Source organism: Takifugu rubripes, chromosome 22 (assembly GCF_901000725.2).
Source record: "Takifugu rubripes chromosome 22, fTakRub1.2, whole genome shotgun sequence".
Taxonomy (NCBI): Eukaryota; Metazoa; Chordata; class Actinopteri; order Tetraodontiformes; family Tetraodontidae; genus Takifugu; species Takifugu rubripes.
This window is the reverse complement of record NC_042306.1, coordinates 14121280-14148445: the sequence shown is the minus strand read 5'-3', so window position 1 is coordinate 14148445 and position 27166 is coordinate 14121280. Positions and strand designations below refer to the sequence as shown.

The following is a 27166-nucleotide window of genomic DNA, read 5'->3' as shown; positions in this document are numbered from 1 at the left end:
GTGAAAATGGTGGATTCCTGGAGCAGTTCAAAGCAGAAGAAATGAGAGGGACCAATTCTTGACAGTAATGCAGTTTAGCCCAAGGTAGTCGATGCGGGGTCTCAGTGCCCTGTCCTTGCTGACGTAAAAAAAATCCGCCCCCTGCAAGAGAGGAAGTAAGATGGATGTCATGGCAGCCACTGATGTAGCCGTGGCTTTGTGAAAGAACTGGCAGAAATCCTGATACTCAGGTGGTGCAATGGCGAGATCAGGTAACTCACTGGAGCGGGGAAGGTGAAGAGGCTTGCTGCAGACATCCTTGCTGACAACAGGGGCTCCACTCTTGAATAGCTGCAGTGGACCAGTGAATGTGCCAATTGTTAAATCGGAGCCAGGGGTACTCCAGGATTACGTAGTGGTGGATGGATAGAATCCAGGATGTGAAACTGGATAATCTCATGGTCCTTGCCTGAGATCATCAAATGAACTGGAGAGGTCTGGTGTGTAACATTGCCCAGGACATGTCCATCCAAAGTCCGGGCTGGAATAAAAGCGCCCGCCTGAGCCCTGGCTAATAGGCCACTTCCACATCAATGAATCTAACATCGGATCCATAGTCAATCAAGGTTGCCAAAGTCTGAGGGAATTCAGGCAGAAGCAGGCAGGTCTGAAGTTGGGGTTTTTGTAGTTGGGAAGAAGCAGAGGTAGGAATTATCAGTATCTTCCATCTTACTGGTGAGCCTTGGCATTTACTGGGCATCTGAAAACAAAAATGTCCAGCTTCTCCACAATAGAGGCAGAGATTGGCCTTGTGTCATCACTGCTTCTCTTTAGAAGTTAGGAAGGTACATCATAAGGGGGTCTACAGATGTCCGCAGAACAGGAGCTAAAGCAGTAGCAGGATCATCTGCAGGAACATCAGCAGATTGACTGAGTGTGGTGGAAACAAAGGGGAGACGCCTCAACTGAAACTAGGTGATCGACCCTACCAACGACCCTGCCAATGACTCTCAGGTAACCACTCAGATCATTAACATGACAATGGTCCACAGGGGCTATATTTTCAAGCTCGGTCCCCAGCGAGTTCAGAACTGAAGAAGCCTTCTGGTTACAAGGCGAAACGTCTTCACAGAGAAGAAACACAGTCCAGTTAACAGAGAAAACTACCTTGGACTACAGGAGGATGTGGGCCCAAACAAACATGGAGGTAAAAACTCTTAATTGCGGACGAAAGGAAGAAGTCCAAGGAAGGCAGGGTCAAGACCAGTTAAGCTGTACAAAGTAAAGAATTGGAAAGCAAGGAATGAAGCAATGAACAATCTGGTAACGCGTGAATTAACTGCAGTGGCTTAAATACAGGCTGAGTAAGAGCAACAGGTGAGAATAGTAGAGGCTAATCAGGTGGGTGTGGAAGAGAGGCGTAGCAAAGTAGGGCAGAGTGTAAAAAACAGGTTTGTTTTTTTGAGTCACATGACACTGGACAGAAAGAAAGTTGGCATATTTATACAAGACTACATTGGTGTCCTCGTATTACGTGAGAACAATAGTCCACTTCATCACGAGGAGAAGAATTTTGCTGATTTACTGATCCTGCAAGGGTGAAGTTACTGAAGGCTGGATGGAGAGAAGAGAAAGAGAAGATCAGAGCAGTGTGGGAGCCAGAGGCCAGTGGGCCAGTAAGACAGAATACATCCTGGTGGTTGCAGGAAATGTTGTTGGGTTGGGCAACGTGTGGAGGTTTCCGTACCTGTGCTACAGATATGGTGGAGGTGAGTTATTTCACAAAAGGATTTTACTTCATTCTTTATTTCCTCATTTAAGCATCCCAGTGGTTTCTAGGTGCCTTCCTGATCCCCTACTGTCTGCTGGCTGTGATCTTTGGGATCCCTCTGTTCTTACTCGAGACCTCACTGGGTCAGTTCACCCAGGAAGGATTTGTCACCTGCTGGAGGAAGGTCTGTCCTCTGGCTCAAGGTGAGATAAGCAGAGGAAATCTGTCCTATTTTTCTCTATGAATTTTTCTGATTATGAAATTTCCTCCTCATTGCAGGGATTGGATATGCGTATTTAATACTAAAACTTTATGACTTTTGCTACATCCTTGTCCAAGTCTGGGCTCTTTTCTACCTTGTGTCCTCATTTAAATCCCAGCTTCCTTGGGCCAACTGTAACAATGGATGGAACACAGGTGAGAGTCTGACAACAAATGTTTAATAAGAAAGGTGATAACATCCGCATTTGGTCATGTCAGAGCAGAGGCATAATTATTCTAGTTACATAATGATCATGGTTATTATATGTCCCAGCAGGCATTTACTGAGTAAATTTCAGCCTGTTAACATCATTATTATGTACACAAAATTCTAATTCTACTGAGTGGTGAAGGTCACCATATGATCAAGCAAATAGGACAAGGTTGGTCCCAGCCTTACAAGAGCCACAGTCCAGCATTGTTTTCTGTCCTACCAGTGTTGGTTTGCAATGCCTCTCATGTGTCACTGCCAATCCGCGTGTTCTTTAAATGAAGACTTCAAGTAAACAAATGCCAATTTCAGAATGTATTTAGCAAATAGAATCAATTCAAGATACAAATATACAGAGCTCTGGGCCAGTTCATAACCCGACCAACAACAGAGTCAATTGTCAGGCCATGAAGTCTGACAACCTAACTATCCCTTGGCCCAGTCTTTTATAGAACAACATATGTAAATTATTGATGCTAATTCAGTCCAATCCAGTCCTTCTTCTTGGATGACCTCATCTTCTTCTTCCAGCCTCCTTTGGTGTTGGTGAGGCCCTTTTTCTCCATTATCTTCCCAGATAGCCATGTCAGAGGTCATTCCTGCCGAGAAACTTATCCACACCAGTAAACTATGCTGTCACGTTTTATGATGGGGGTCTACCACTTTCCGTCTGACTGTCTCCTCCTGGCTCCAACTGTCTAAACAACATTCATGTCAAGGAAGGGTCAACTGACTGCTTATCTTTATTCCACTGACTAAACATTCTACCATTCCTAACTTCTAAACAGAAACATATGGTACAACACATGCTAATAAAATAAAGACAATTCTCTTCACCAGCTAGGCTACTGCCTTGACCTGAAATTAAAGTTCCATAAGACTTCATCAATTCAACCCATAATCACTGAGGATCCTCTACAAAACATATGGAGGGACATGATCATCAGCCTTTTGTAGTCTGTAAAGCATGAATATACTGTAGATGACCAAGCTGCCCTCAGCTGCAGCACCCTTTAGCAGGTATGGAGCCAGTCAAATGTTCCACATCCAGGACGAAATCTGCATCTTTTTTCTATTGAACCTGGACTGACCTGATGGATAAACTCCCCTCTATAGAGCCTTAGTACAGTGAAGAGCGTGATCACTTGGTGGCTGGTGGCTTCAGGCCAAAACAGGGACATGTCTTCATCTTCCTGTGGGCCAACCACTGACAGGAAGATTCTTGGGGCTCAATTACATTTGTCATAGTCAGAATTCTTCATTTGTTTGTCCTTTCTCTGAATCAGGCAACTGTGTGGGTGTCCATGATGTTACAAATGTGACGGGGAATCAGACCACGATGACAAACACCACCTCTGCTGCTGTTGAATTCTGGCAGTGAGTTTTAGATGTTTAACTCACACTTTTCTTCAGAGTGAAAGTAACCAAGAATCTCTTGACCATCAGTTAGTGAATAAAACAGTAAAAAATTGGTGTCAGGGTGAAATTTCACATCTTCTCAGGCGGCGGATGCTCGGTATGTCTGGAGGCATTGAGCACCTGGGCAGTGTGAGATGGGAGCTGGTTTTGTGTCTTCTTGCCTGCTGGGTCTTCTGCTTCTTCAGTATCTGGAAAGGTGTCAGATCCTCTGGAAAGGTCAGATGAAACGGGCGATACATTCTACCTTCTACGAAGAAACCTTTTTAGAAACCTTTACATTAAAACCAAAAGGATTCCAAAAGAATATCTCTTTCCTTTTCTCAAAGGTGGCATACTTCACGGCCACGTTCCCGTATGTGATGCTGCTGATATTACTGATCCGGGGGCTGACTCTGCCCGGAGCCTTCAATGGGATCTACTTCTACCTTTATCCTAGCATAGAAGACCTCACCAACCTTAAGGTGTTGCAGGCAACTCTTCAAAGACTTCAAAACAAAATGTTCCTCTTCTTAAAAAATTACCTCTACCCTTACTCCTGTACTTTGAAGATTACATGTATAATCAGACTAAAGGTTTTTTGAATTGGAAAACTATGTATATGTTGTTTGATATGTTGGTCAAAACAAAGGTTAGAATTTTTATAGTACGACATTGTTGACGTTATTGATATGATAAAATCTTTTGGAGGAATTTTCAGAATTTTAAGAACTTGACGAGTTTAACTATTTCTTGACCACTGTTCTAGGATCCATTTTTTGTCGTTTTGTCGTAGGTTTGGATTGAGGCAGGATCTCAAATTTGCTTCTCATACAGCCTGGTTAGAGGAAATCTGATTGCTCTGAGCAGCTACAATAAATACAACAACAACTGTTATAGGTGAGTACAACAAGAGACGGTATCATAGTACATTGATGTCTTGTTTCACCTTTCAGCTCAGATCACCTTTTGATTTAAGTCCCATTGACTCTTTGTTTGAAAAACCTCTTGCACACGGGATAATTTCACACAAAATAGCACCATAATAATGAAGTTGTTTGTCCTCCAGGGACTGTTTCTTCCTCTGTCTGCTCAACAGTTGCACCAGTTTTCTTGCGGGATTTGTCGTTTTCTCCATCCTTGGATTCATGGCTCAACAGCAGGGTGTTACCGTCGATGCCGTGGCTGATTCAGGTCATTTACATTCAATCATGTTTAAAGTTTTCAGATAGTATTGAAAGTAACCAACTAACTTAGATCCTCCTCAATTTTAGGTCCAGGTCTGGCCTTCATCACTTATCCTCAGGCAGCAGCTCTGATGCCGTTGCCACAGTTCTGGACTGTCTGTTTCTTCTTGATGCTCCTTTTGCTGGCTGTTGATACTCATGTAAAAATAACCGTCCCTTTGACGTTTGACAATATTTATGGCCAAAGGAAAAGTTGATTTGGTTTGCCTCTGTCCACAGTTCACAGTGGTGGAGAGCTTCATCACCACAGTGAGCGACTTGTTTCCCAAGGTGTTGCATGCCCCTATAAGACACGAGCTCTTTGTCCTCGTTTTCTGTTTTTGCAACTTCCTGTTTCAGCTCATGTTGGTTACTGAGGTGAGCAAATCTTTATTGTGACAACTTTACTGAGAAGGTACTTTTTGTAAACAAGGCCATTGAAGTGAAATCTCTTTTATCTTCCTGGTTCAGGGAGGAATTTACATGTTCCAGCTCATCGACTACTATGGTGTCAGCAGATTCTGTGACTATTTTTTGGCTCCTTGTGAATGTTTGGTTATCAGCTGGATTTTTGGTATGTAAAATTATTTTCCATTCAAATATGCCTCCATTATTAAATATTAACCTGTGCATAATCCAGTAAAAAAAGTTTTAGAATAGAACTAAGATGGGCAGAGCACAGAGTCACATAGGAGGAGGAAGAAGATTGTGAGAGGGGAATGACAATAGAAAGGAGGTCACGTTATGGACGGGAAAGTACCGTATTTTCACGACCATAAGGCGCACTGTATTAAAAGGCGCAGTCTCAGTTATGGGTGCTATTTCTGTATTTAAAACATACACAAGGTACACCATATTATTAGGCGCATGCTGAAACATACAGTAAAAAATGACAACGGAAGTAAAACAGTGAGTTTCGACATATTTATTGAACAAAATATTCATTCTTCTGCCACAAAACCATCAAAGTTTTCATCTTCTGTATCTGAATTAAACAGTTGCACTATTTCAATGTCCAACATCCCAAATTCCTCTTCTTAATCATCTGAATCGGACTCACCGACCGGTTCCGGTTCAGCGTTGATTTTGTGAAAGCTCTTCCAATACATGAAGACGGTATCATAGCCCATGCCGCATATGGTGGCATAACTTGCCCGCCGCTGCCTCATAGTCTTTGTGAAGGAGTGTTCGCCTTCCGTCATCCAGCGCTCTGTCCGTTTCCGTGGCAGCCAAGAACCACGGTGAACAACGACTTCTCGTGCCCCGTTGTGCGTATCGCCACCGTGCTGGTCCCTTTTTCTCCACTTTGTGGGTCAAAGGGATGTTAAAAGTCAGAGGGATCTCATCCATGTTGGTGATGTGGCTGGGCGCGGTTATCTTGTCGCGGAAGATGGCCGCCCTCTCCTGGTAATCCGCGGGCAGCCGCTGCGCAACAGTTTTCCTCGCGCGTATGGAGAGATGCTGCCTCCTCATAAAGCGAAAACACTAAGATTGCGCGATTGCCATTTTTCAGCCGCATATTCGATTGCCTGCAGTTTAAAGTAAGCCTCATTCATACGTGTCTCGCTTGACCGGCGCCATTTTAGGGGATCCTTACGTGGAGGTGTGCCGCTAATCGATTGGCGGAGCGTTTACCGTAGTGCACCCACCAAAGACGCACAGCAGATTTTGGAACTCAGTTCACACACAAGGCGCTCCATATTATAAGGCGCACCGTCGATTTCTGAGAAAATCTCAGTGTTTTAGGTGCGCCTTATAGTCATGAAAATACGGTATGTTGTTCGCCTTGAATGTGAACAGAACGATTTTAAACTCAACTTACCTTCAGAACTTTACCTGGAAAAAGTGAAGGTGTTTTAGAATGGAAGTGATGTGTTAGATGGAGGAGGTTTGAGTGATGATTTGGGCAGTTGAATTCTTTGCCAGTTAAAGTTCATGGAGTGATTTGTGTAAGTGGTAGAGATATAGTAAGGTGTCATCTGCGTAACACTGAAATTTGATATCGTATTTGCAACAATTATTGTTAAAACAACAAGAGAGGGTTAAGAAGTGAAAGATTTGAGATGGAGAAAACTGTCAGGAGGAGGCTTTTTGGAGTTTAGAGCAGATGTGGTTCTGCAGGAGCTTGATTCAGTATGTATGTGGATCTTCATTGAAAAAGAGCAAAAAAAAAAAAAAACTATGAAGATATCTTCCATCTAGTTTGATTATAAGACCTGATTAATTCAGTAATCATCTTTTCAGGGGTTGACCGTTTCATGAAAATCATAAAAGATATGACAGGAGCTAAACCATTCATTATGTTCAAACTGCTCTGGAAATACATCATTCCTCTGGTGTCACTGGTGAGTTAAAAAAGCCTTTTTTCTTGCGATCTCTACTGTCACCACTCTCCAGACTTGTTTGCAACCTGGACCATTAACCTGGAGTAGAAATCTTAAAGATAAATGAATTTAATTCAGACCTTTCCTAATGTGAGTCATGGGTGGACAGGGTCGGAGGCCACCACAGGAAACACATAACTCATACCATTTTTGCAGATTTCTCTCATTCTGTTCATCGTTAACTTCAAACACCTGAAGATTAATGACTGGTACGTTTACCCCGACTGGGCGTACGCACTGGGATGGATGATGACGATCTCCACTGTCATCATGGTGCCACTGTGGGCCGTCATTCAGATGTGCAGGACAGCAGGAACCTTCAGAGAGGTCTGCCTGGAATGGGGGATTCAATTATTTATCAGTTGGTTTGAATGGACACATGTTAAAGACACCACATCCTCATTATGCCACCTGTCCTGCTGATTATGGAAATGATTTTGTCTTGTTTGTTCCAGCGTCTGTCCGTGCTTTGTCGCCCCGATGAAGATCCAGTCAGGCTGAAGAGAGCGACTGGAGACGAGGGAACGGATGTTGCACTGACAGCTGACGTGACACTTTAGCATAATCAGCTGGTGCATTTCAACCATAAGTGAACCTTTAATCCACTAATATTTTCTTCAACTTTACTGATGGATGAAGGGATTAAAGTAAAAAACCCAAAATGTTTTGCATTAATTGATTTTCTACACCAAATCATATCATCTGACCATCAATTCAAGTTGAAAGAAGGTGTTAACCTTTATTATCAATACCAGTTGTTTTAGTTTTGAAGAGCTTTTCTGTTAGTTTGTGTTACGGAACGTGGGTTTATAACAGAACCCGAACGCAGGCCAGGACACAGTGGTAAAATGGTCAAAAGGTTTCTATTTACGGGGGGGGGGGGGGGGGGGGGGGGGGGCAACACAAGGAACATGAGGGCAGTCCTCGAGGGCTGCCGAGCACCAGGGAACAGAAGCAGTCTTCCAGGAAACAGAAGCAGTCCTCCAGGACCGCTGAGGGAACACCAGAACCGATGCAGCCCCCCAGGACTGCATAGCACTCGGGAACAGAAACAGCCCTCCAGGAAACAGGAAACTCGGGAACAGAAGCGGCCCTCCAGGTCACAGGAAATAATAATAAAATGAAATCTAGAAAAAAAGATCCCAATAACATTTTCATGTGTCATTAGCTTCAGGCAACCTCATAAACCGACAGGTTCCTCATTTGAGTTATTTAACTGTTACCAAGTGCTCTTCAAAGATAAAATGCTCCTGGGGTAGATAATTAAGAGGCTTTCTCTAAATTCTCTAATCATAATAAGACAACATGCTAAAAAGTAACTGAACTGGATTTTTATCAGGTGCCGACAATGTGATCATCTTCATTGAAGACATGATGGGACAGGTGCCGTCCACTTTCTGCAAACAGTGCTGGAAGTTCATCAGTCCTCTGCTCTCAATGATCAGAATTTGTTCTACTGACAGGAAATGGGCAGCTACAATGGAAAAAACCACTGACGCTTTACCAGACGTGTTTTCTTGTGTTTATATTGCCACAGAGTTCCTTGAACCTTCAGAAAGGTCAGGGACCGTGATTTGAGAGTCAGTTTTAATTAGAAATGACCTGAAATACCCCCAGAAATGCGGATCATTTGACCACTTGCTGATGTTTGTGTTCATTCCAGGTTATAAATAAATCCAGAAGGCTGTGCTATGTCACTCTCACACTTTCAACTTTTGTGGTTCTTGTGGATTCAACAGAGTTTCTGATGAAGATGTGAAACTTTACAGTATAATCAGGATCCTGGAAACCAGCAAAGTCACAATGGATGGTGACTGGTTCTCCATGACAGCAAAAACACACCAGAGGAGAAGACGGAGTGTATCAGGTCCACTTATACACTGAGGTGAGAGGAGATGAAAAGCAGGAGAGAGAACTCTTAGTGGAGGTGCAACTGGCTGATGAGAAGATGAACACCAAAAAAAGTCAGGTTTTTCATTGAGTCACATGACATTGGCCACAAAAAATGTCGGCACATTTCTACAAATGACTGTTGAATTTATAATTGTTAGGTTCAAACTGTTCATATAGACCTGTTGTAACTTATTATCACTCATGTGCAGAAGCCCTGAAGCCTACTTTAATTACTTGCGTCAGAGCAACATTGTTATTAAATGATGTTCTTTTGCTTCGAGATAGCAGAGGACAGCCTGACACTAAGTTCCCCATTCTCTTATATGTTCTTTTTGTATATGTCATGCTTTGCTTTTATCATGTGACACTTACGCTTTATCATGTGACGCTTACGCTTACGTCTATTGTAATCTTACATGTTTGTGTGCTAATATAAAAATAAACCTGGTCAAGGCTCACACTTTGTAGCTCACACTGCAGACGTGTGGTTGCCCTTGCAGCAAGTAAAACAGAAGCTTCCGTCTCATTCCTCTGAAGGCAACGGCATGGGGAGAAAACTGATCCTTTTCTCCCCAACAATAATGAGAAGCAGATTTTATGGTGGCTTCAAAGTTTCTGAAAACCACCAAAGTCATAATGGGTGGTGACTTGACTCACACCACAAACCCACCAGAGGAGAAGTGAATCACCTTTGTACTGGCTGTGGACCAGAAACAAGAAGTGGAACCAGCAGGTTGTGTGAGGCAGAGTAGGATCACTTTGGCAGAAGGTTCAGAGAATCTTCTTCTGACTGATATGATGACAGGAGAGGACAAAGCAGCCCCAGACAGACCAGAATCAGGAAAACAACAGCAACACTTGCCAAGGACAGCAGGCTGCTGTATTCACCAGGGTCATTCACCAAGAGTCAAGTAAACCATGAAATCCATCCAGGAAAGACTGCAGGATAGTCCATCAGGGAGATGAGGTGAATCAGGGCTGCTTGTCTACTGAAGTGAATAGAGATGAAGAGCAGGAAGGAGGGAGATGCGATTGAATGATGAGATGAGTTTAGGAGGATGGAAATCAAACAGTAACAAGAAGGCAGGGCAGACTGTAAAAAACAGGTTTGTTTGATGAGTCACATGACCCTGGGCAGAAAGAAAGTCTGCATATTTATACAAGACAACCTTGGTGGCTTCAAAGTACATGAGAACAACAGTCCACTTCATCACGAGCAGAAGAATTTTGCTGGTTTACTGAACCTACAAGAGTGAAGTTACTGAAGTCTGGATGGAGAGAAGAGAAAGAGAAGATCAGAGCAGTGTGGGAGCCAGAGGCCAGTGGGCCAGTAAGACAGAATACATCCTCGTGGTTGCAGGAAACGTTGTTGGGTTGGGCAACGTGTGGAGGTTTCCGTACCTGTGCTACAGATATGGTGGAGGTGAGTTATTTCACAAAAGGATTTTATTTCATTCTTTACTTCCTCATGTAAGCATCCCAGTGGTTTCTAGGTGCCTTCCTGATCCCCTACTGTCTGCTGGCTGTGATCTTTGGGATCCCTCTGTTCTTACTCGAGACCTCACTGGGTCAGTTCACCCGAGAAGGATTCATCACCTGCTGGAGGAAGGTCTGTCCTCTGGCTCAAGGTGAGATAAGCAGAGAAAATCTGTCCTATTATTCTCTATGAATTTTTCTGACTATGAAATTTCCTCCTCATTGCAGGGATTGGATATGCGTATTTAATGCTAAAACTTTATGACTTCTGCTACATCGTCGTCCAAGTCTGGGCTCTTTTCTACCTGGTGTTCTCATTTAAATCCCAGCTTCCTTGGGCCAACTGTAACAATGGATGGAACACAGGTGAGAGTCTGACAACAAATGTTGACTAAGAAAGGTGATAACATCTGCATTTGTTCATCTCAGAGCAGAGGCATAATTATTGTAGTTACATAATGATCATGGTTATTATATGTCCCAGCAGGCATTTACTGAGTAAATTTCAGCCTGTTAACATGATTATTATGTACACAAAAATTCTAATTCTACTGAGTGGTGAAGGTCACCATATGATCAAGCAAATAGGACAAGGTTGGTCCCAATCTTACAAGAGCCACAGTCCAGCATTGTTTTCTGTCCTACCAGCTAGGCTACTGCCTTGACCTGAAATTAAAGTTCCATAAGACTTCATCAATTCAACCCATAATCACTGAGGATCCTCTACAAAACATATGGAGGGACATGATCATCAGCCTTTTGTAGTCTGTAAAGCATGAATATAGATGACCAAGCTGCCCTCAGCTGCAGCACCCTTTAGCAGGTATGGAGCCAGTCAAATGTTCCTCATTCAGGACGAAATCTACAATTTTTTCCTATTGAACCTGGACTGACCTGATGAATAAACTCCCCTCTATAGAGCCTTAGTACAGTGAAGAGCATGATCCCTTGGTGGCTGGTGGCTTCAGGCCAAAACAGGGACATGTCTTCATCTTCCTGTGGGCCAACCACTGACAGGAAGATTCTTGGGGCTCATTTACATTTGTCATAGTCAGAATTCTTTATTTGTTTGTCCTTTCTCTGAATCAGGCAACTGTGTGGGTGTCCATGATGTTACAAATGTGACGGGGAATCAGACCACGATGACAAACACCACCTCTGCTGCTGTTGAATTCTGGCAGTGAGTTTCACATGTTTAACTCACACGTTTCTTCACAGAGTGAAAGTAACCAAGAATCTCGTGACCATCAGTTAGTGAATAAAACAGTAAAAAATTGGTGTCAGGGTGAAATTTCACATCTTCTCAGGCGGCGGATGCTCGGTATGTCTGGAGGCATTGAGCACCTGGGCAGTGTGAGATGGGAGCTGGTTTTGTGTCTTCTTGCCTGCTGGGTCTTCTGCTTCTTCAGTATCTGGAAAGGTGTCAGATCCTCTGGAAAGGTCAGATGAAACGGGCGATACATTCTACCTTCTACGAAGAAACCTTTTTAGAAATCTTCACATTAAAACCAAAAGGATTCCAAAAGAATATCTCTTTCCTTTTCTCAAAGGTGGCATACTTCACGGCCACGTTCCCATATGTGATGCTGCTGATATTACTGATCCGGGGGCTGACTCTGCCCGGAGCCTTCAATGGGATCTACTTCTACCTTTATCCTAGCATAGAAGACCTCGCCAACCTCGAGGTGTTGCAGGCAACTCTTCAAAGACTTCAAAACAAAATGTTCCTCTTCTTAAAAAATTACCTCTACCCTTACTCCTGTACTTTGAAGATTACATGTATAATTAGATTAATTATAATTAAAGGTTTTTTGAATTGGAAAACGATGTATATGTTGTTTGATATGTTGGTCAAAACAAAGGTTAGAGATTTAAGAGTAAACTTTTGAGGCATCCAAGGGTTCACGTTCAGTGAGACCTGCTGGTGTAACACATATCTTTGTGTCAACAGTGTTTTGAAAAAAATAAATAAATATTTGACTAGGAACCATTTTTGTGTCATTGTAGATTTGGATCGAGGCAGGATCTCAAATTTTCTTCTCATACAGCCTGGTTACAGGAAATCTGATTGTTCTGAGCAGCTACAATAAATACAACAACAACTGTTATAGGTGAGTACAACAACAGACGGTATCATAGTACATTGATGTCTTGTTTCGCCTTTCAGCTTTGTTTGAAAAACCTCTTGCACACGGGATAATTTCACACAAAATAGCACCATAATAATGAAGTTGTTTGTCCTCCAGGGACTGTTTCTTCCTCTGTCTGCTCAACAGTTGCACCAGTTTTCTTGCGGGATTTGTCGTTTTCTCCATCCTTGGATTCATGGCTCAACAGCAGGGTGTTACCGTCGATGCCGTGGCTGATTCAGGTCTTTTACATTCAATCATGTTTAAAGTTTTCAGATAGTATTGAAGGTAACCACCTAACTTAAATCCTCCTCATTTTCAGGTCCAGGTCTGGCCTTCATCACTTATCCTCAGGCAGCAGCTCTGATGCCGTTGCCACAGTTCTGGACTGTCTGTTTCTTCTTGATGCTCCTTTTGCTGGCTGTTGATACTCATGTAAAAATAACCGTCCCTTTGACGTTTGACAATATTTATGGCCAAAGGTAAAGTTGATCTGGTTTGACTGTCCACAGTTCACAGTTGTCGAGAGCTTCATCACCACAGTGAGCGACTTGTTTCCCAAGGTGTTGCATGCCCCTATAAGACACGAGCTCTTTGTCCTTGTTTTCTGTTTATGCAACTTCCTGTTTCAGCTCATGTTGGTTACTGAGGTGAGCAAGTCTTTACTGTGACAACTTTACTGAGAAGGTATTTTTTGTAAACAAGGCCATTGAATAGAAATCTCTTTTATCTTCCTGGTTTAGGGAGGAATTTACATGTTCCAGCTCATCGACTACTATGGTGCAACCAGATTCTTTCACTATTTTATGGCTCCTTGTGAATGTTTGGTTATCAGCTGGATTTTTGGTATGTAACGATTTTAAACTCAGCTTATCTTCAGAACTTTACCAGGAAAAAGTGAAGGTGTTTTAGAATGGAAGTGATGTGTTGGATGGAGGAGGTTCGAGTGATGATTTGGACAGTTGAATTTTTCGCCAGTTAAAGTTCATGGAGTGATTTGTGTAAATGGTAGAGATATAGTAGGGTGTCATCTGCGTAACAGTGAAATTTGATATTGTAATTGCAACAATTATTGTCGAAATGACATGATAGGGTTGAGATGTGAAAGATTTGAGATGGAGAAAACTGTCAGGAGGAGGTCCAGCTCTCAGGTGTATAGTGTGACTGTTGATGAAATATGAAATTTTTAGGGAATTTGGAGCAGATGTGGTTCTGCAAGAGCTTGAATCACTATGTATGTGGATCTTATATTATAATTTATTTATTTTTTCATTGAAAAAGTGCAAAAAATTACAAAGATATCCTCCATCTTGTTTGATTATAAGACCTGACTCATTCAGTAATCATCTTTTCAGGGGTTGACCATTTCATGAAAATCATAAAAGATATGACAGGAGCTAAACCATTCATTATATTCAAACTGCTCTGGAAATACATCATTCCTCTAGTGTCACTGGTGAGTTAAAGAAGCCTTTTTTCTTGCGATCTCTACTGTCACAACTCTCCAGACTTGTTTGCAACCTGAACCATTAACCTGGAGTAGAAATCTTAAAGATAAATGAATTTAATTCAGACCTTTCCTAATGTGAGTCATGGGTGGACAGGGTCGGAGGCCACCACAGGAAACACATAACTCATACCATTTTTGCAGATTTCTCTCATTCTGTTCATCGTTAACTTCAAACACCTGAAGATTAATGACTGGTATGTTTACCCCGACTGGGCGTACGCACTGGGATGGATGATGACGATCTCCACTGTCATCATGGTGCCACTGTGGGCCGTCATTCAGATGTGCAGGACAGCAGGAACCTTCAGAGAGGTCTGCCTGGAATGGGGGATTCAATTATTTATCAGTTGGTTTGAATGGCCACATATTAAAGACACCACGTCCTCTTTGGCACCTGTCCTGCTGATTATGGAAACGATTTTGTCTTGTTTGTTCCAGCGTCTGTCCGTGCTTTGTCGCCCCGATGAAGATCTGAAGAGAGCGACTGGAGACGAGGGAACGGATGTTGCACTGACAGCTGACGTGACACTTCAGCATAATCAGCTGGTGCATTTCAACTATAAGTGAACCTTTAATCCTATAATATTTTCTTCAACTTTACTGATGGATGAAGGGATTAAAGCAAAAAACCCAAAATGTTTTGCATTTTTTGATTTTCTACACCAAATCATATTATCTGACCATCAATTCAAGTTGAAAGAAGGTGTTAACCTTTATTAACAATACCAATTGCTTTGTTTTGACGAGCTTTTCTGTTAGTTTGTGTTACAGAACGTGGGTTTATAACAGAACCCGAACGCAGGCCAGGACACAGTGGTAAAATGGTCAAAAGGTTTTTATTTACAGGAAGGGGGAGCAACACAAGGAACACGAGGGCAGTCCTCCGGGACTGCTGAGCACCAGGGAACAGAAGCAGTCCTCCAGGACCGCCGAAGGAACACCGGAATCCATGCAGCCCCCCAGGACTGCATAGCACTCGGGAACAGAAACAGCCCTCCAGGGCACAGGAAACCGGAAACTCGGGAACAGGAGCGGCCCTCCAGAACCGCAGAACACCAGGGAACAGAAGCAGTCCTCCTGGACTGCAGGAAACTCAAACCAGAGGCATAACCCACCACACTCTGGCTACGGAAACCAAACACACAACTAGGGAAAATCTAACCACACCAACACACAATGAGGGCCGCTGAACAAACTCCCTGACACTGACAGGCAGGCACAACCTTCTTAAATAGGCGGCAAGATGTAAATTGCCTACAGGTGCACCTGCCTGCAGTGCCAGCTGCTGCCAATTGTGCTCCAAAGCACCCCCTGTAGGACAAAGCCAGACACAACCCCTGAACCCCAACAAGTTTGCTTTTATTTAATTTTGGTCCATTCAGATTTTCTCTTTGATTCAGATATAATGTAATGGATTATCAGACATCACACAGACCCGGGCCCACCTATTCTGACTCCGAGTTGCTAAAACTATGACTCTGCCTCTCTGTATTTGTTACCATCCTGGATGTTAAGTGGATCGAACCACTGTTGAATTGACTGCATCTGCAGTTTCAACATATCTTGACCATAAAAGGTTCATCTCCATGTTCCACGGCATGGATCTACAGTAGTCGCTGCTCTGCTTAGTTACATGATTCCCAGCTTTTGGGTTTCTGTAAAGAAATTGTATCTGAAGCTCCATTTCGTTGGTCTTCCTTAGTTTTCCCTGTTCACCAGTGTTTCCTGGTTCTCTTCAAGCCAAATTAAAACATCAACATGACAGATGCATTAAAAAAGACTTTACTATTTGCTGGGCAGAAGTTTGACTATATGAACACAAAAGGCTGGACTCAGGATAATAAAGATTATGAATTAAGTAAGCATGTACAAGTAACCACATGGATGGAGGTTTATTTCTATTTATACTTCAATGCTAGGAACTTCTCTTGGAATAACACTACGGATCATCCATCTGTAACATTAGACCCCATTAGCCCAGTTATTATTCCAGCTACATTAGACCCCATTAGCCCAGTACCTCTGCCCTTCTGCTCCACCTTTGTGCTGTCGCTGCAACCTGTTGAACATGTGAGTTAAAACATGACAACTTATAGCTTATCTTGGATTCAAATGGCAAAACTGAATGTTTATGGTTGCCCGGCAACAACTATTAGGTGTCTGAATGGTGTCATCGTAATGGTAAAACTGTGGTTCATTTTAAGGCAACAAGTGGTTCATTTTAAGGCATCCAAAACCGGATTTAAATTATGAAATGATTTGAAATGAAAATTTCATATAATCTGGTGTGTGTGTGTGTGTGTGTGTGTGTGTGTGTGTGTGGTACATAGTGAGGACCATCTGAAAAAACTTTTCATCTGAAAAGTGAGGATGTCTTTGTATTGTCAGGACATTTTAATGGCCCTTTTGACGTCCATGTGCTTCTGTGTATGTGTGTGCCTAACTTTGGTGAACTTAATTGTGAAAATTAAAAAGCAATGGTCATCATGAAACTGGTTGAGTGTATGTGTAACTGACACTCATCTAAATTTAACAACCCAACTGTATGTATGCAGTTACTTTGCAGGTGAAATATCAGCTTTGTGGAAGCAGCTCAAATTGTTACCCAACACCCCAACCTAAGACACTCACTCCGTATATAAAACTCTACCCTGACTTTGGCTCAAAGATGGTAAAGTCAAGATAAAGTTTTATCAAGTCCTCTCAGACTAGTCTGTTTCAACCCAGCTGCTATGAACGCACGATTCGGTCTAATCTTGTCTTCCTGTAAATCAAACTGATGTGTGGAAAAGCCAAGAGAACCAAACCTGCTACCATCAGCATAACTGGCTGGCCTACTGTATTGTACTGTAGGTAGGTGTGACATTTCATGTATCTCTTTCCAACAGCAACTCTGCTTCCAACATGGACCAGAACGGGTCAGAACGCGGTCAGTGGGCCAGTAAAACAGAGTACGTCCTGGTTGTAGCAGGATATGTGGTCGGGCTGGGAAATGTGTGGCGGTTTCCTTACCTGTGCTACAAAAATGGAGGAGGTGAGTAAAGAACTCTGTGATTTCAGTCAGGAATCTTGATGTTTTTAGGAAGTCAAAGGACCTTGATCATGATGACAGCAGTGGTCATCCTCCATTATAATAATTCGTATCCCTTCAGGTGCCTTTCTCATCCCATATGGTTTGATCGCCATGTTATATGGAATTCCTATGTTCTTGCTGGAGACCTCAGTTGGTCAGTTCACCCAGGAAGGATTTGTCACTTGCTGGAGGAAATTGTGTCCACTGGCTCAGGGTGAGAGGATACGATAAGATATTTTTTGCTTGTTTACTTTTAAAATACTTCTGAACATATTTTGTGTTGTGTTTAAGGAATCGGTTACGGACATCTGGTGATGAAATTTTACGATTTTTCGTACATTTTAATCGAAGTTTGGGCGGTCTTCTACCTGATGTTCTCCTTTAGATGGCCACTTCCTTGGGCCACTTGTGAGAACACCTGGAACACAGGTCTTATTTAGATCATTTAACTTTTCTTTTCCCTATTTGTTAACATGTTAACCGTTATTTGATGGAGTGTAATACATCTGAGTTTGGTTTAAATCAGGAAACTGTGTGGGTCTTCAGATTTTGAACGCATCAACTAATGTGACGTCGCCACAAAACTTCACCCCTGCTGCTGTGGAATTCTGGGAGTGAGCCTCTTCTTCCATTACATTGGCTTTTTTATTATCATTTTGTTTGAATACGAATAAATTAATGCTCATTACAATAAATACTGCAACCAAATGGTCCTCAGGTCCTGATATACTGTAGATGAGGAAAAAAAATTGTTCACAAACCCCAAAAAGGTGAAAATTATGCATGGGCCAAATCGCAAAGTAACAAAATTGGTCAAACTACCAGTTGAGAGATTTTGTCCTCCTGACAGAACCTGACCAACAACATGTGTACTTTACAAGCTCCTTCAGCAAACCTCTCGGACTCAGCTTATTGCCTGTGTGTCATTAATGAATGAGGATGGCAGACATCTTATTAACAAACATGTTTGTTATTTATTGTTTGTTTTAATATCTGAATGTCTCTATAATTTAGACGGCGGATGCTGGGCATGTCTGGAGGCATTGAGGAGCTGGGCAGTGTGAGATGGGAACTGGCTTTGAGTCTTCTGGCTTGCTGGATCTTCTGCTACTTCAGCATCTGGAAAGGTGTCAAATCCTCCGGAAAGGTCAGAGGACAGCTTTAGCTTTAGATGTTTTTGTAAAGTAACAATACGACTATAATATCTGTTCCAATTTTAACTTCCTCCTCTGAGAATTTGGTTATTTGTTGCAATCTTGATGTCTTCTTGGGACACCACATGGCTACGTACTCGGCCCACTGCTGATCACCATGAACACCCATGACTGTTCATGATGAGTTATGTTAGAACCAAGATAAATAAAGTTATATTTCCTTATTCTTGATGCAATTATTGCTTACATGTTCAAATTTATAAGTAGAAGTCTGATGGTGTCTCTAAATTATGACTGTAACTTCTTCTTAAAGGTAGCATATTTCACAGCGACATTCCCCTACGCGATGCTGCTGATCCTCTTTATCAGAGGAGTGACTTTACCTGGAGCCATGGATGGGATTTACTACTACCTGTCTCCAGACTTGAACCGCCTGGCCAGCATTGAGGTGTTTTTCTTCTTCTTCATTCAGTCAGTGTCGGTCCCAACATTTCTAACCATATTTTTAAAAATATTGCAGGTATGGATCGATGCAGGATCTCAGATATGTTTCTCCTACAGCCTGAACGCCGGTGCTCTGACCGTCATGGGCAGCTATAACAAATATAACAACAACTGTTATAAGTAAGTGGTGTAATCAGAGCCAAAGTTATTAAAATGAAAATGAGTTTTTAAATTTCCATGTCCTCCAGGGACTGTTTCTGGCTCTGTCTGCTCAACAGTGGGACCAGTTTTGTTGCTGGTTTTGTTGTCTTTTCCATACTGGGATTCATGGCCAAAGAACAAGGCGTTAGTGTCGACAATGTGGTTGAATCGGGTAAACTATGATCACCAAAGAAAAATGACTGGTTTACAAGTGTTCCTCTACTGATCTGGGTCTCCTGCTTGATCTCACAGGTCCGGGTTTGGCCTTCATTGCGTATCCCCAGGCGACAGCTATGATGCCGCTTCCGCAGTTCTGGAGCGTTTGCTTCTTTCTGATGCTGATTCTTCTGACTGTCGACACGCACGTAATTACAATAGTCACATTATCTCAACAGTTATAACTGGTACCTTCCAACAGGGAATTGAACCAAGAGTGGTTTTTACCCAGTTTGTCATCGTGGAGAGCTTCATCACTGCCTTGACCGACTTGTTCCCAAGGGTGTTACGCGTCCCAGGGAAACACCAGATCTTTGTTCTCATCATCTGTGCATCCAGCTTCCTCGTGCACCTTACTTTAGTTACCCGGGTTAGCCAAAATCTAAATGTGTTAAAGTTCATCTTGATTGACATGGAGGCCTAATCGTCTCTCTTTCTGCTGCAGGCGGGGCTCTACATATTCTTGCTCGTTGACTTTTATGGTGCCACCAGGGTGTGTCAAAATTTTATGGCTATTTGTGAATGTGTTGCCATGGGCTGGATATTTGGTAAGCAGGTTTCTATACAATATTTACTTTCTCTGTGGTGACAAATGGAAGTTAAAGTAAGTATCACATAATTAACCTCCCTTCTTTTACTATTCATTGGGAAGAATGATGGTGTCATAATCTCAACTCAAACGACCCTCAAAACCTCATTTGTATAAACCGTGGATGCATAATGGCTTTGATGGTGCAGAAGTAATTAGTAATTATTAGGTTTCAGGTGGTTTAAGATGGTAGGATGGTTTAAGGAAGATGCTGCTAACATCTGTCACCTCAGTAAACCTGGAATCTTATTTGACATTTCATATGTCAGGTGAAAAATTCAGTCCAGGGACCAAAGTGGATCCAAAGATCAGAGCAGATCAGGAATGTTCATTCCTGATCTGCTCTGAGATGATCAATGAACACGAGGAAGGAGAAGACCTAAAACAGAATAAATAAAAAGAAACTTAGAACAAAGAATGTTTTGATTTGTCATTAGCTTTAGGCAGCCTGATAAATCAACATATTCCTCACTTGCATTTTTTAAAATCTTTTGCAAAGTGCTCTTCAGACATAAATATGCACTTTGGATGGATAATTAAGAGGTTTTCCTCTAAAAACAAACATCATCATTCTAAGACAACATGCTAAAAGGTAACTGAACTGGATTTTCATCAGGTGCCGACAATGTGATCATCTTCATTGAAGACATGACGGGACAGGTGCCGTCCACTTTCTTCAAACAGTGCTGGAAGTTCATCAGTCCTCTGCTCTCACTGGTCAGAATTTGTTCTACTGACAGGAAATGGGCAGCTACAATGGAAAAACCATTGAGCACTTTACCAGACTTTGTGTTTTCTTGTGTTTATATTGCCACAGAGTTCCTTGATTCTGTACATGGTTTATTACAAACCTCTCTTGGTCAACAACTCCTACGTTTACCCTGACTGGGCGTACACACTTGGCTGGGCTATGACACTCTCTTCGGTTACCATGGTGCCAATAAAAGCAGCTGGACAAATGTGTACGACAGCAGGAACCTTCAGAAAGGTCAGAAAGGCCATGAGTTTACAGTAGGTTTTAATTAGAAATGATCTTAACTACCTCAAGAAATGTGGATGATTTGAAAACTTGCTTATGTTTGTGTGTTCCAGCGCCTGACTGTCCTCTGTCGGCCTTCTGAAGATCTAATCCAGCAAATGACAAAAATCGAGAGGGTGACTGACAGACAGACACCATCTGTAGAAACAGAACTTTAGCCTTTCTAAAGGAGGATGAACTGCGTGCCATGTTTAATCTGTAAACCTGGTTCAAAAGTGTGAAAACAAAAGCTAAATGAGACTGTTGATGCACATGTGCCGATTCGCAGGTGATGAAATTGAGTGCCACGATATTAAACAGTATCAATAAAAGCCAGTTGTTGACTGGCATTTTTTTCAGTCACACAAACTTGAGGATATAAATGTACACAGTAGGGGGAACTATAATAGAAACAGCGTTTCTGAAAACCACCAGTCATAATGGGTGGTGACTTGACTCACACCACAAACCCACCAGAGGAGAAGTGAATCACCTTTGTACTGGCTGTGGACCAGAAACAAGAAGTAAAACCAGCAGGTTGTGTGAGGCAGAGTAGGATCACTTTGGCAGAAGATTCAAAGAATCTTCTTCTGACTGATATGATGACAGGAGAGGACAAAGCAGCCCCAGACAGACCAGAATCAGGAAAACAACAGCAACACTTGCCAAGGACAGCAGGCTGCTGTATTCACCAGGGTCATTCACCAAGAGTCAAGTAAACCATGAAATCCATCCAAGAAAGACTGCAGGATAGTCCATCAGGGAGATGAGGTGAATCAGGGCTGCTTGTCTACTGAAGTGAATAGAGATGAAGAGCAGGAAGGAAGGAGATGCGACTGACTGATGAGATGAGTTTAGGAGGATGGAAATCAAACAGTAACAAGAAGCCAGGGCAGACTGTAAAAAACAGGTTTGTTTGTTGAGTCACATGACCCTGGGCAGAAAGAAAGTCTGCATATTTATACAAGACAACATTGGTGGCTTCAAAGTACATGAGAACAACAGTCCACTTCATCACGAGCAGAAGAATTTTGCTGGTTTACTGAACCTACAAGAGTGAAGTTACTGAAGTCTGGATGGAGAGAAGAGAAAGAGAAGATCAGAGCAGTGTGGGAGCCAGAGGCCAGTGGGCCAGTAAGACAGAATACATCCTGGTGGTTGCAGGAAACGTTGTTGGGTTGGGCAACGTGTGGAGGTTTCCGTACCTGTGCTACAGACATGGTGGAGGTGAGTTATTTTAATGTATTTCACAAAAGGATTTTATTTCATTCTTTATTCCCTCATGTAAGCATCCCAGTGGTTTCTAGGTGCCTTCCTGATCCCCTACTGTCTGCTGGCTGTGGTCTTTGGGATCCCTCTGTTCTTACTCGAGACCTCACTGGGTCAGTTCACCCAGGAAGGATTCGTCACCTGCTGGAGGAAGGTCTGTCCTCTGGCTCAAGGTGGGACAGGACATGCAAGAAGCAGAACAGAAACCCTTTGTGGTCTATAAATCTGAAGAGAATGACATTCTTTATTCCAGGGGTTGGATATGGATATTTGGTTCTAAAGGTTTATGAGTTTGTATACATCATCATCCAAGCCTGGGCTCTGTTCTACCTGGTGTTCTCCTTCAGATCAGAGCTACCCTGGGCCACCTGTAACAACACCTGGAACACAGGTGAGACAATCAATCTGAAGTTCTTTTACTCTGAAAACTAAGTCAGAAATGCAGGTCAGACAGTCCGCCTCTGAGGGGTTATCTTCATCTGTAAATCCATCAGCATTTGACACGGATGCTGTATTTGAACCTTTAATTGTTAACACCTGTGTCATGACACTTGATTTTTTAACTTATATATTATATTAAATGTTGGGAAACTCGCTCACAGGAAGTTTTTTGCATGCATCACTAATGGTTTTCAGGGGTTGCAGCCAGAGTTTTACATCATTTAATGCAAATAAAGTGGCTTTGTACTGTGCACTTATAAGGCAAATTTGCCTTATAAAAATGTCATTATAATAAAGAAATGCTGAAACAGTTGAAGCCTGAGGCCCTGCTGCAGTAAAATAATGCCAGCAGCCACATTTGAAGACACTGATAATTACCAATAATCTGCTTGTATGGATGACAAACACTCTTTCATAAATGTCATAAACTGAATTGATGACGTTTTAGTGTTTAAAGATTCAAGATTCAAGATAACTTTATTGATCCCTTTAGGGGGTGTCCACCAGGGAAATTAGCATCTCCAAAGATCTACAGCATCTACAAAATTTCCCACCACCATTCCCCCCATCAAACCTATTAAAGATAATAGAATATAAGAAAATAAGAAATAAAATAAAATAGAATAAATTAAAAATAGAATATGAATATAACAATATAAATATAAAACTATAAAAGTGTTCCGGTTCTCCTGTTGGCCCTCCTCCCCCCCAGTGATGAGTTGAACAGCCTGATGGCTCGGGGGATGAATGAGTTCCCCAGTCTGTTGGTCCTGAACTTGGGGAGGCGCAGCCTCTGGCTGATCAGGCTTCTCTGGCTGTGGATGACAGTGTGCAGAGGGTGGCGGACATTGTCCATGATGCTCCGCAGTTTGTCGATAGTTCTCCTCTCTGCCACTGTCGCCAGAGGTTCCAGCTTCATCCCCACCACCGAGCCGGCCCGCCTGATCAGCTTCTCCAGCCTGGAGAGGTCTGCTTTTGTTGCACTCCCCCCCCAGCAGACCACAGGACTCTGGCGACCACAGACTGATAGAACATCCAGAGGAGTTTCCTGCAGATGTTGAACGATCTGAGTCTCCTCAGGAAGTACATCCTGCTCTGGGTCTTCTTATACAGCTGCCTCGTGTTGCTTGTCCGGTCCAGCCTGTTGTCCAGCCACAGCCCAAGATATTTATAGGTCTGCACGCCCTCCACCTCCTCCGTTCCTATCTGAACTGGTCTAGGTCTCGGTCGGTCCCTCCCAAAGTCAATGACCAGTTCTTTAGTTTTGGAGGTGTTGAGCTGCAGGCCGTTGTTGTGGCACCAGGCAACAAAGTCCCTCACCAGGCACCGGTACTCCTCCTCTTGGTCGTCTCTGATACACCCAACGATGGCTGTGTCATCAGCGAACTTCTGAATGTGACACAATTCAGAGTTGTAACAGAAGTCCGAGGTGTACAGAGTGAAGAGGATGGGGGACAGCACAGTCCCCTGTGGAGCACCGATGCTGCTGACCACAGTGTCAGACGTGATGTCCTTCATCCTGACGAACTGCGGCCTGTCGGTGAGGTAGCTGGAGATCCATGCTTAATGTTGACGATCCCATCGTCATTTATTGTTTCTGATCAATGATTTTACATTACTGTCTCTTCTCGCGGGCCTAGTGTTACTGGAACAGACCTAGATGAGAGTTCTGTTACGTTCAGCCATCAACTGTTATATGTTCTTCCTGTGAACCAGCCAACTGTGTGAGTCTTTGGGATTTAGTCAACCTGACAACAAATGAGACGGCGGCCCCAAACGCCACCTCTGCTGCCACCGAGTTCTGGGAGTGAGTACAGAAATAGTGCCTAGACCCAAGTCTGCTGGGGTAATTTCAAACTTAAATCTCCCGTCTCTTAAGACGGAGGATGCTCCGCATGTCCGGAGGCATCGAGGAGGTGGGCGGCGTGAGTTGGGAGCTGACCTTGTGTCTTCTGGTCAGCTGGGTTTTCTGCTACTTCAGCATCTGGAAAGGTGTCAGATCCACTGGAAAGGTCAGTAGAAACATCGAACCTCTGACAGCCAACGCCTGTTTCTAAGTGTTTTCTGTTACTTTTCTCGAAGGTGGCGTACTTCACGGCCACGTTCCCATATGTGATGCTGCTGATCTTACTTGTCAGAGGGCTGACTCTGCCCGGAGCCTTTGTCGGGGTCTACTTCTACCTTTATCCAAGCTTACAAGACCTCGCCAACCTTGAGGTATTTCAAGCCACACAGTACAGTTTACTCAAGGTATAGACTGCAGAGGACTTGAACCCGTGTCCTTCGTATGACTGATACGTTCCAGAATACATGACATACATGACGGGGAGGGGAGGGTGAAGACCTGCACACTGAAGACAATTTTGTGTCCTGGCAGGTCTGGATCGAGGCAGGATCTCAGATCTGCTTCTCGTACAGTCTGGCTATCGGAAGTCTGATCGTGTTGGGCAGCTACAATAAACACAACAACAACTGTTATAAGTGAGTACAAGGTGGAAAAGGGGAAAAGACCTAGTTCTCATCAGAAGGTTGGACATCATTTCCTGTGTGTGTCCTCCAGGGACTGCCTGTGGATCTGTCTGCTCAACAGTTGCACCAGTTTTGTTGCGGGATTCGTTGTTTTCTCCGTTCTGGGATTCATGGCTGAGAAACAGGGCGTCACAATCGACGCCGTGGCTGATTCAGGTAAGGCGCTCAAATGTCAAATGTTTTACACAAGGAGATTAAATCTGGTAGTGTTTGAATGGTCTCTCCTCTGAGCGCTCAGGTCCAGGTCTGGCCTTCATCGCTTACCCTCAGGCGACGGCTCTGATGCCGTTGCCACAGTTCTGGACTGCCTGTTTCTTCTTGATGCTCGTTCTGCTGGCTGTCGATACACAAGTAATGACAACTGTCGGGATACCTGTTGAAAGTCTTCACGCATAAGTCAAATTTGTTTCTGTCCTCAGTTCATGGCGGTGGAGAGCTTCATCACCACAGTGAGCGACTTGTTTCCCAAGGTGTTGCACGCCCCCATAAGACACGAGCTCTTTGTCCTGGTCGTCTGTTTGGCCAACTTCCTGTTTGATATTTTGTTCGTAACTGAGGTCAGTGAATCCATTTCTAGCACAGCTTACATGCAATGTTGATTTGGTATTTCACATTTTCTTCTGTCTTTAGGGAGGAATTTACATTTTCTATCTTATCGATTATTACGGTGTTACGTAATAATCGATACGGAGTTTGTCAAAACTTTTTGACAATCGGTGCAACTGTGGCAGTGGGCTGGATTTTTGGTGGGTGCCTTTTTCTTGATCTCGTTCGCAATGTTGTCCTGTGGTGAAAAGACACGATCCATCTGACGTTTAAGTATGACATATTTCAGGGGCCGACCGTCTGCTTGACATCATCGGTAACAACACTGGACAGAGGCCGCCAGTTTTCTTCAAAATCTGCTGGAAATATGTCACTCCCGGGTTGTCACTGGTCAGTCTGAAACCCCTTTTTGGGGAGTTTGAATTTGATTCCAAACACAGCACGACGAGAGTTTGCAAATACCCAGATGACACTCAGGTATACGTCTCCACACAACCAAATAATGCTACAATCAGTAGCTTTAGGACTACAGTAGCCGTCTGCTAACAGAGCCATTTCAAGTTGACTCTGAACCCTGTCGAGAACAGTGAGCACCAAAGTCCAGTTCTGACTGAACTGGGTTCCGGCACCATTTAGATTTGAAGGTGCAGACAGGGCTGCATTTTTAACCGCTGGTAATATGTGCTGTCCTGAACTCAAGGAAACGAGCCTGGGAGTCCACCAAAGCTCCCGAGACCACTCAAACCATCTCAACACTTTTCAGATCTCCTACGTCCTCTACCTGAGTGACTACCGAGACTTGAAGATTAACGACTGGTACGTTTACCCCAACTGGGCGTATGTGCTGGGATGGATGATGACGTTCTCCACTGCCATCCCAGTGCCGCTGTGGGTCATCATACACCTTTGCTCCACAACAGGAAGCTTCAGAGAGGTGCGTGTCCACCTGAACCACCAGTCACATAGATGAACGTGTCTTGATGGTTTGTTGTGACTTTGCTGGCTGCAGCGTTTGGCTGTTGGTTGTCGTGCAGTTGAAGATCCAGGCTGGAAGAAGATCCCAGAGGAATTGGATGGAGCCAATGTTGAGCTGATGGCATCTGCAGTAAAAGCTTGAACGATGTGAAGCCCGTGGAGCTTGTTCAGGGAGACTTCGAGCTACCCAAATTACGGTCAGCTGACCTGTCACATGCTGCCCTCTGTGGATTAAACCCCAGTTTGCATGAACGCTCCTTGCTTCTCCCCAGCATCCTCCTGTGGGCTGTCGCTATGGTCCCCAGCAGGGGTCTGCTGATCATCCCCAGTAATGTCTGAGCAGATCATTATCAGGGAACGGATACGCTGACCAGGCCAAACCGGTTTTGCAGATGCTGAATTATTCATGCTCTGTTAATTTTGCTAATAATTGTGCTCAATAAAGGCTAATCCAGAGTTGTCTGACTCAGCTTCTT

The 27166-nt window shown here is 43.3% G+C and overlaps 3 protein-coding genes and 1 pseudogene across 5 annotated transcripts; all 4 read left to right on the top strand.

The window, feature by feature from the left end:
* The first annotated feature begins 1385 nt into the window (after positions 1-1385).
* LOC101065262 (sodium- and chloride-dependent betaine transporter-like) lies at positions 1386-7882 on the top strand. 2 transcript variants are annotated; one of them, XM_029831192.1, is made up of 14 exons: positions 1397-1748; positions 1819-1953; positions 2030-2167; positions 3509-3599; positions 3725-3857; positions 3968-4102; positions 4414-4517; positions 4687-4811; positions 4892-5004; positions 5084-5221; positions 5315-5417; positions 7088-7188; positions 7384-7554; positions 7683-7882. In XM_029831192.1, the coding sequence occupies exons 1-14, from the start codon at positions 1598-1600 to the stop codon at positions 7785-7787; spliced, it is 1743 nt and encodes a 580-aa protein (XP_029687052.1). In that variant the 5' UTR covers positions 1397-1597; the 3' UTR covers positions 7788-7882. The 2 variants fall into 2 exon arrangements, with proteins under 2 accessions (XP_029687053.1, XP_029687052.1); XM_029831193.1 differs by lacking the exons at positions 7088-7188; positions 7683-7882 and having other exon boundaries at positions 1386-1748; positions 7384-7548.
* Positions 7883-10073: 2191 nt separating this feature from the next.
* Positions 10074-16727, top strand: LOC105419954 (sodium- and chloride-dependent GABA transporter 2-like). The gene is made up of 15 exons (XM_029831187.1): positions 10074-10543; positions 10614-10748; positions 10825-10962; positions 11686-11776; positions 11904-12036; positions 12147-12281; positions 12604-12707; positions 12843-12967; positions 13048-13160; positions 13238-13375; positions 13469-13571; positions 14081-14181; positions 14377-14547; positions 14674-14781; positions 15082-16727. Exons 1-15 carry the CDS (start codon positions 10393-10395, stop codon positions 15343-15345), a joined length of 2010 nt encoding a protein of 669 aa, XP_029687047.1. The 5' UTR covers positions 10074-10392; the 3' UTR covers positions 15346-16727.
* On the top strand, positions 16264-21259 carry LOC101064156 (sodium- and chloride-dependent betaine transporter-like). Of its 2 annotated transcripts, XM_029831189.1 has the most exons (15): positions 16264-16305; positions 17124-17269; positions 17388-17522; positions 17600-17737; positions 17835-17922; positions 18323-18455; positions 18776-18910; positions 18983-19086; positions 19155-19279; positions 19360-19472; positions 19556-19693; positions 19769-19871; positions 20529-20629; positions 20730-20900; positions 21005-21259. In XM_029831189.1, exons 2-15 carry the CDS (start codon positions 17140-17142, stop codon positions 21107-21109), a joined length of 1719 nt encoding a protein of 572 aa, XP_029687049.1. In that variant the 5' UTR covers positions 16264-16305; positions 17124-17139; the 3' UTR covers positions 21110-21259. The 2 variants fall into 2 exon arrangements, with proteins under 2 accessions (XP_029687049.1, XP_029687050.1); XM_029831190.1 differs by lacking the exons at positions 16264-16305; positions 17124-17269; positions 17600-17737; positions 17835-17922 and having other exon boundaries at positions 17303-17522.
* Positions 21260-21672: 413 nt separating this feature from the next.
* On the top strand, positions 21673-26938 carry LOC101080235 (sodium- and chloride-dependent betaine transporter-like; annotated as a pseudogene).
* The last annotated feature ends 228 nt before the right edge of the window (positions 26939-27166 follow it).

Excerpts from the sequence above, each read along its gene's own strand:
- LOC101065262 (XM_029831192.1), top strand. The coding sequence starts at position 1,598 with ATGGAGAGAAGAGAAAGAGAAGATCAGAGCAGTGTGGGAGCCAGAGGC. Across the intron at positions 3,600-3,724 it reads GCTGCTGTTGAATTCTGGCA|GCGGCGGATGCTCGGTATGT; the intron begins GTGAGTTTTAGA and ends ACATCTTCTCAG. Across the intron at positions 7,189-7,383 it reads TCATTCCTCTGGTGTCACTG|ATTTCTCTCATTCTGTTCAT; the intron begins GTGAGTTAAAAA and ends CCATTTTTGCAG.
- LOC105419954 (XM_029831187.1), top strand. The coding sequence starts at position 10,393 with ATGGAGAGAAGAGAAAGAGAAGATCAGAGCAGTGTGGGAGCCAGAGGC. Across the intron at positions 14,548-14,673 it reads CAGCAGGAACCTTCAGAGAG|CGTCTGTCCGTGCTTTGTCG; the intron begins GTCTGCCTGGAA and ends TGTTTGTTCCAG. Across the intron at positions 14,782-15,081 it reads CACTTCAGCATAATCAGCTG|GAAGGGGGAGCAACACAAGG; the intron begins GTGCATTTCAAC and ends TTTTATTTACAG.
- LOC101064156 (XM_029831189.1), top strand. The coding sequence starts at position 17,140 with ATGGACCAGAACGGGTCAGAACGCGGTCAGTGGGCCAGTAAAACAGAG. Across the intron at positions 18,911-18,982 it reads ACCGCCTGGCCAGCATTGAG|GTATGGATCGATGCAGGATC; the intron begins GTGTTTTTCTTC and ends AAAATATTGCAG. Across the intron at positions 19,872-20,528 it reads TGCCATGGGCTGGATATTTG|GTGCCGACAATGTGATCATC; the intron begins GTAAGCAGGTTT and ends GATTTTCATCAG.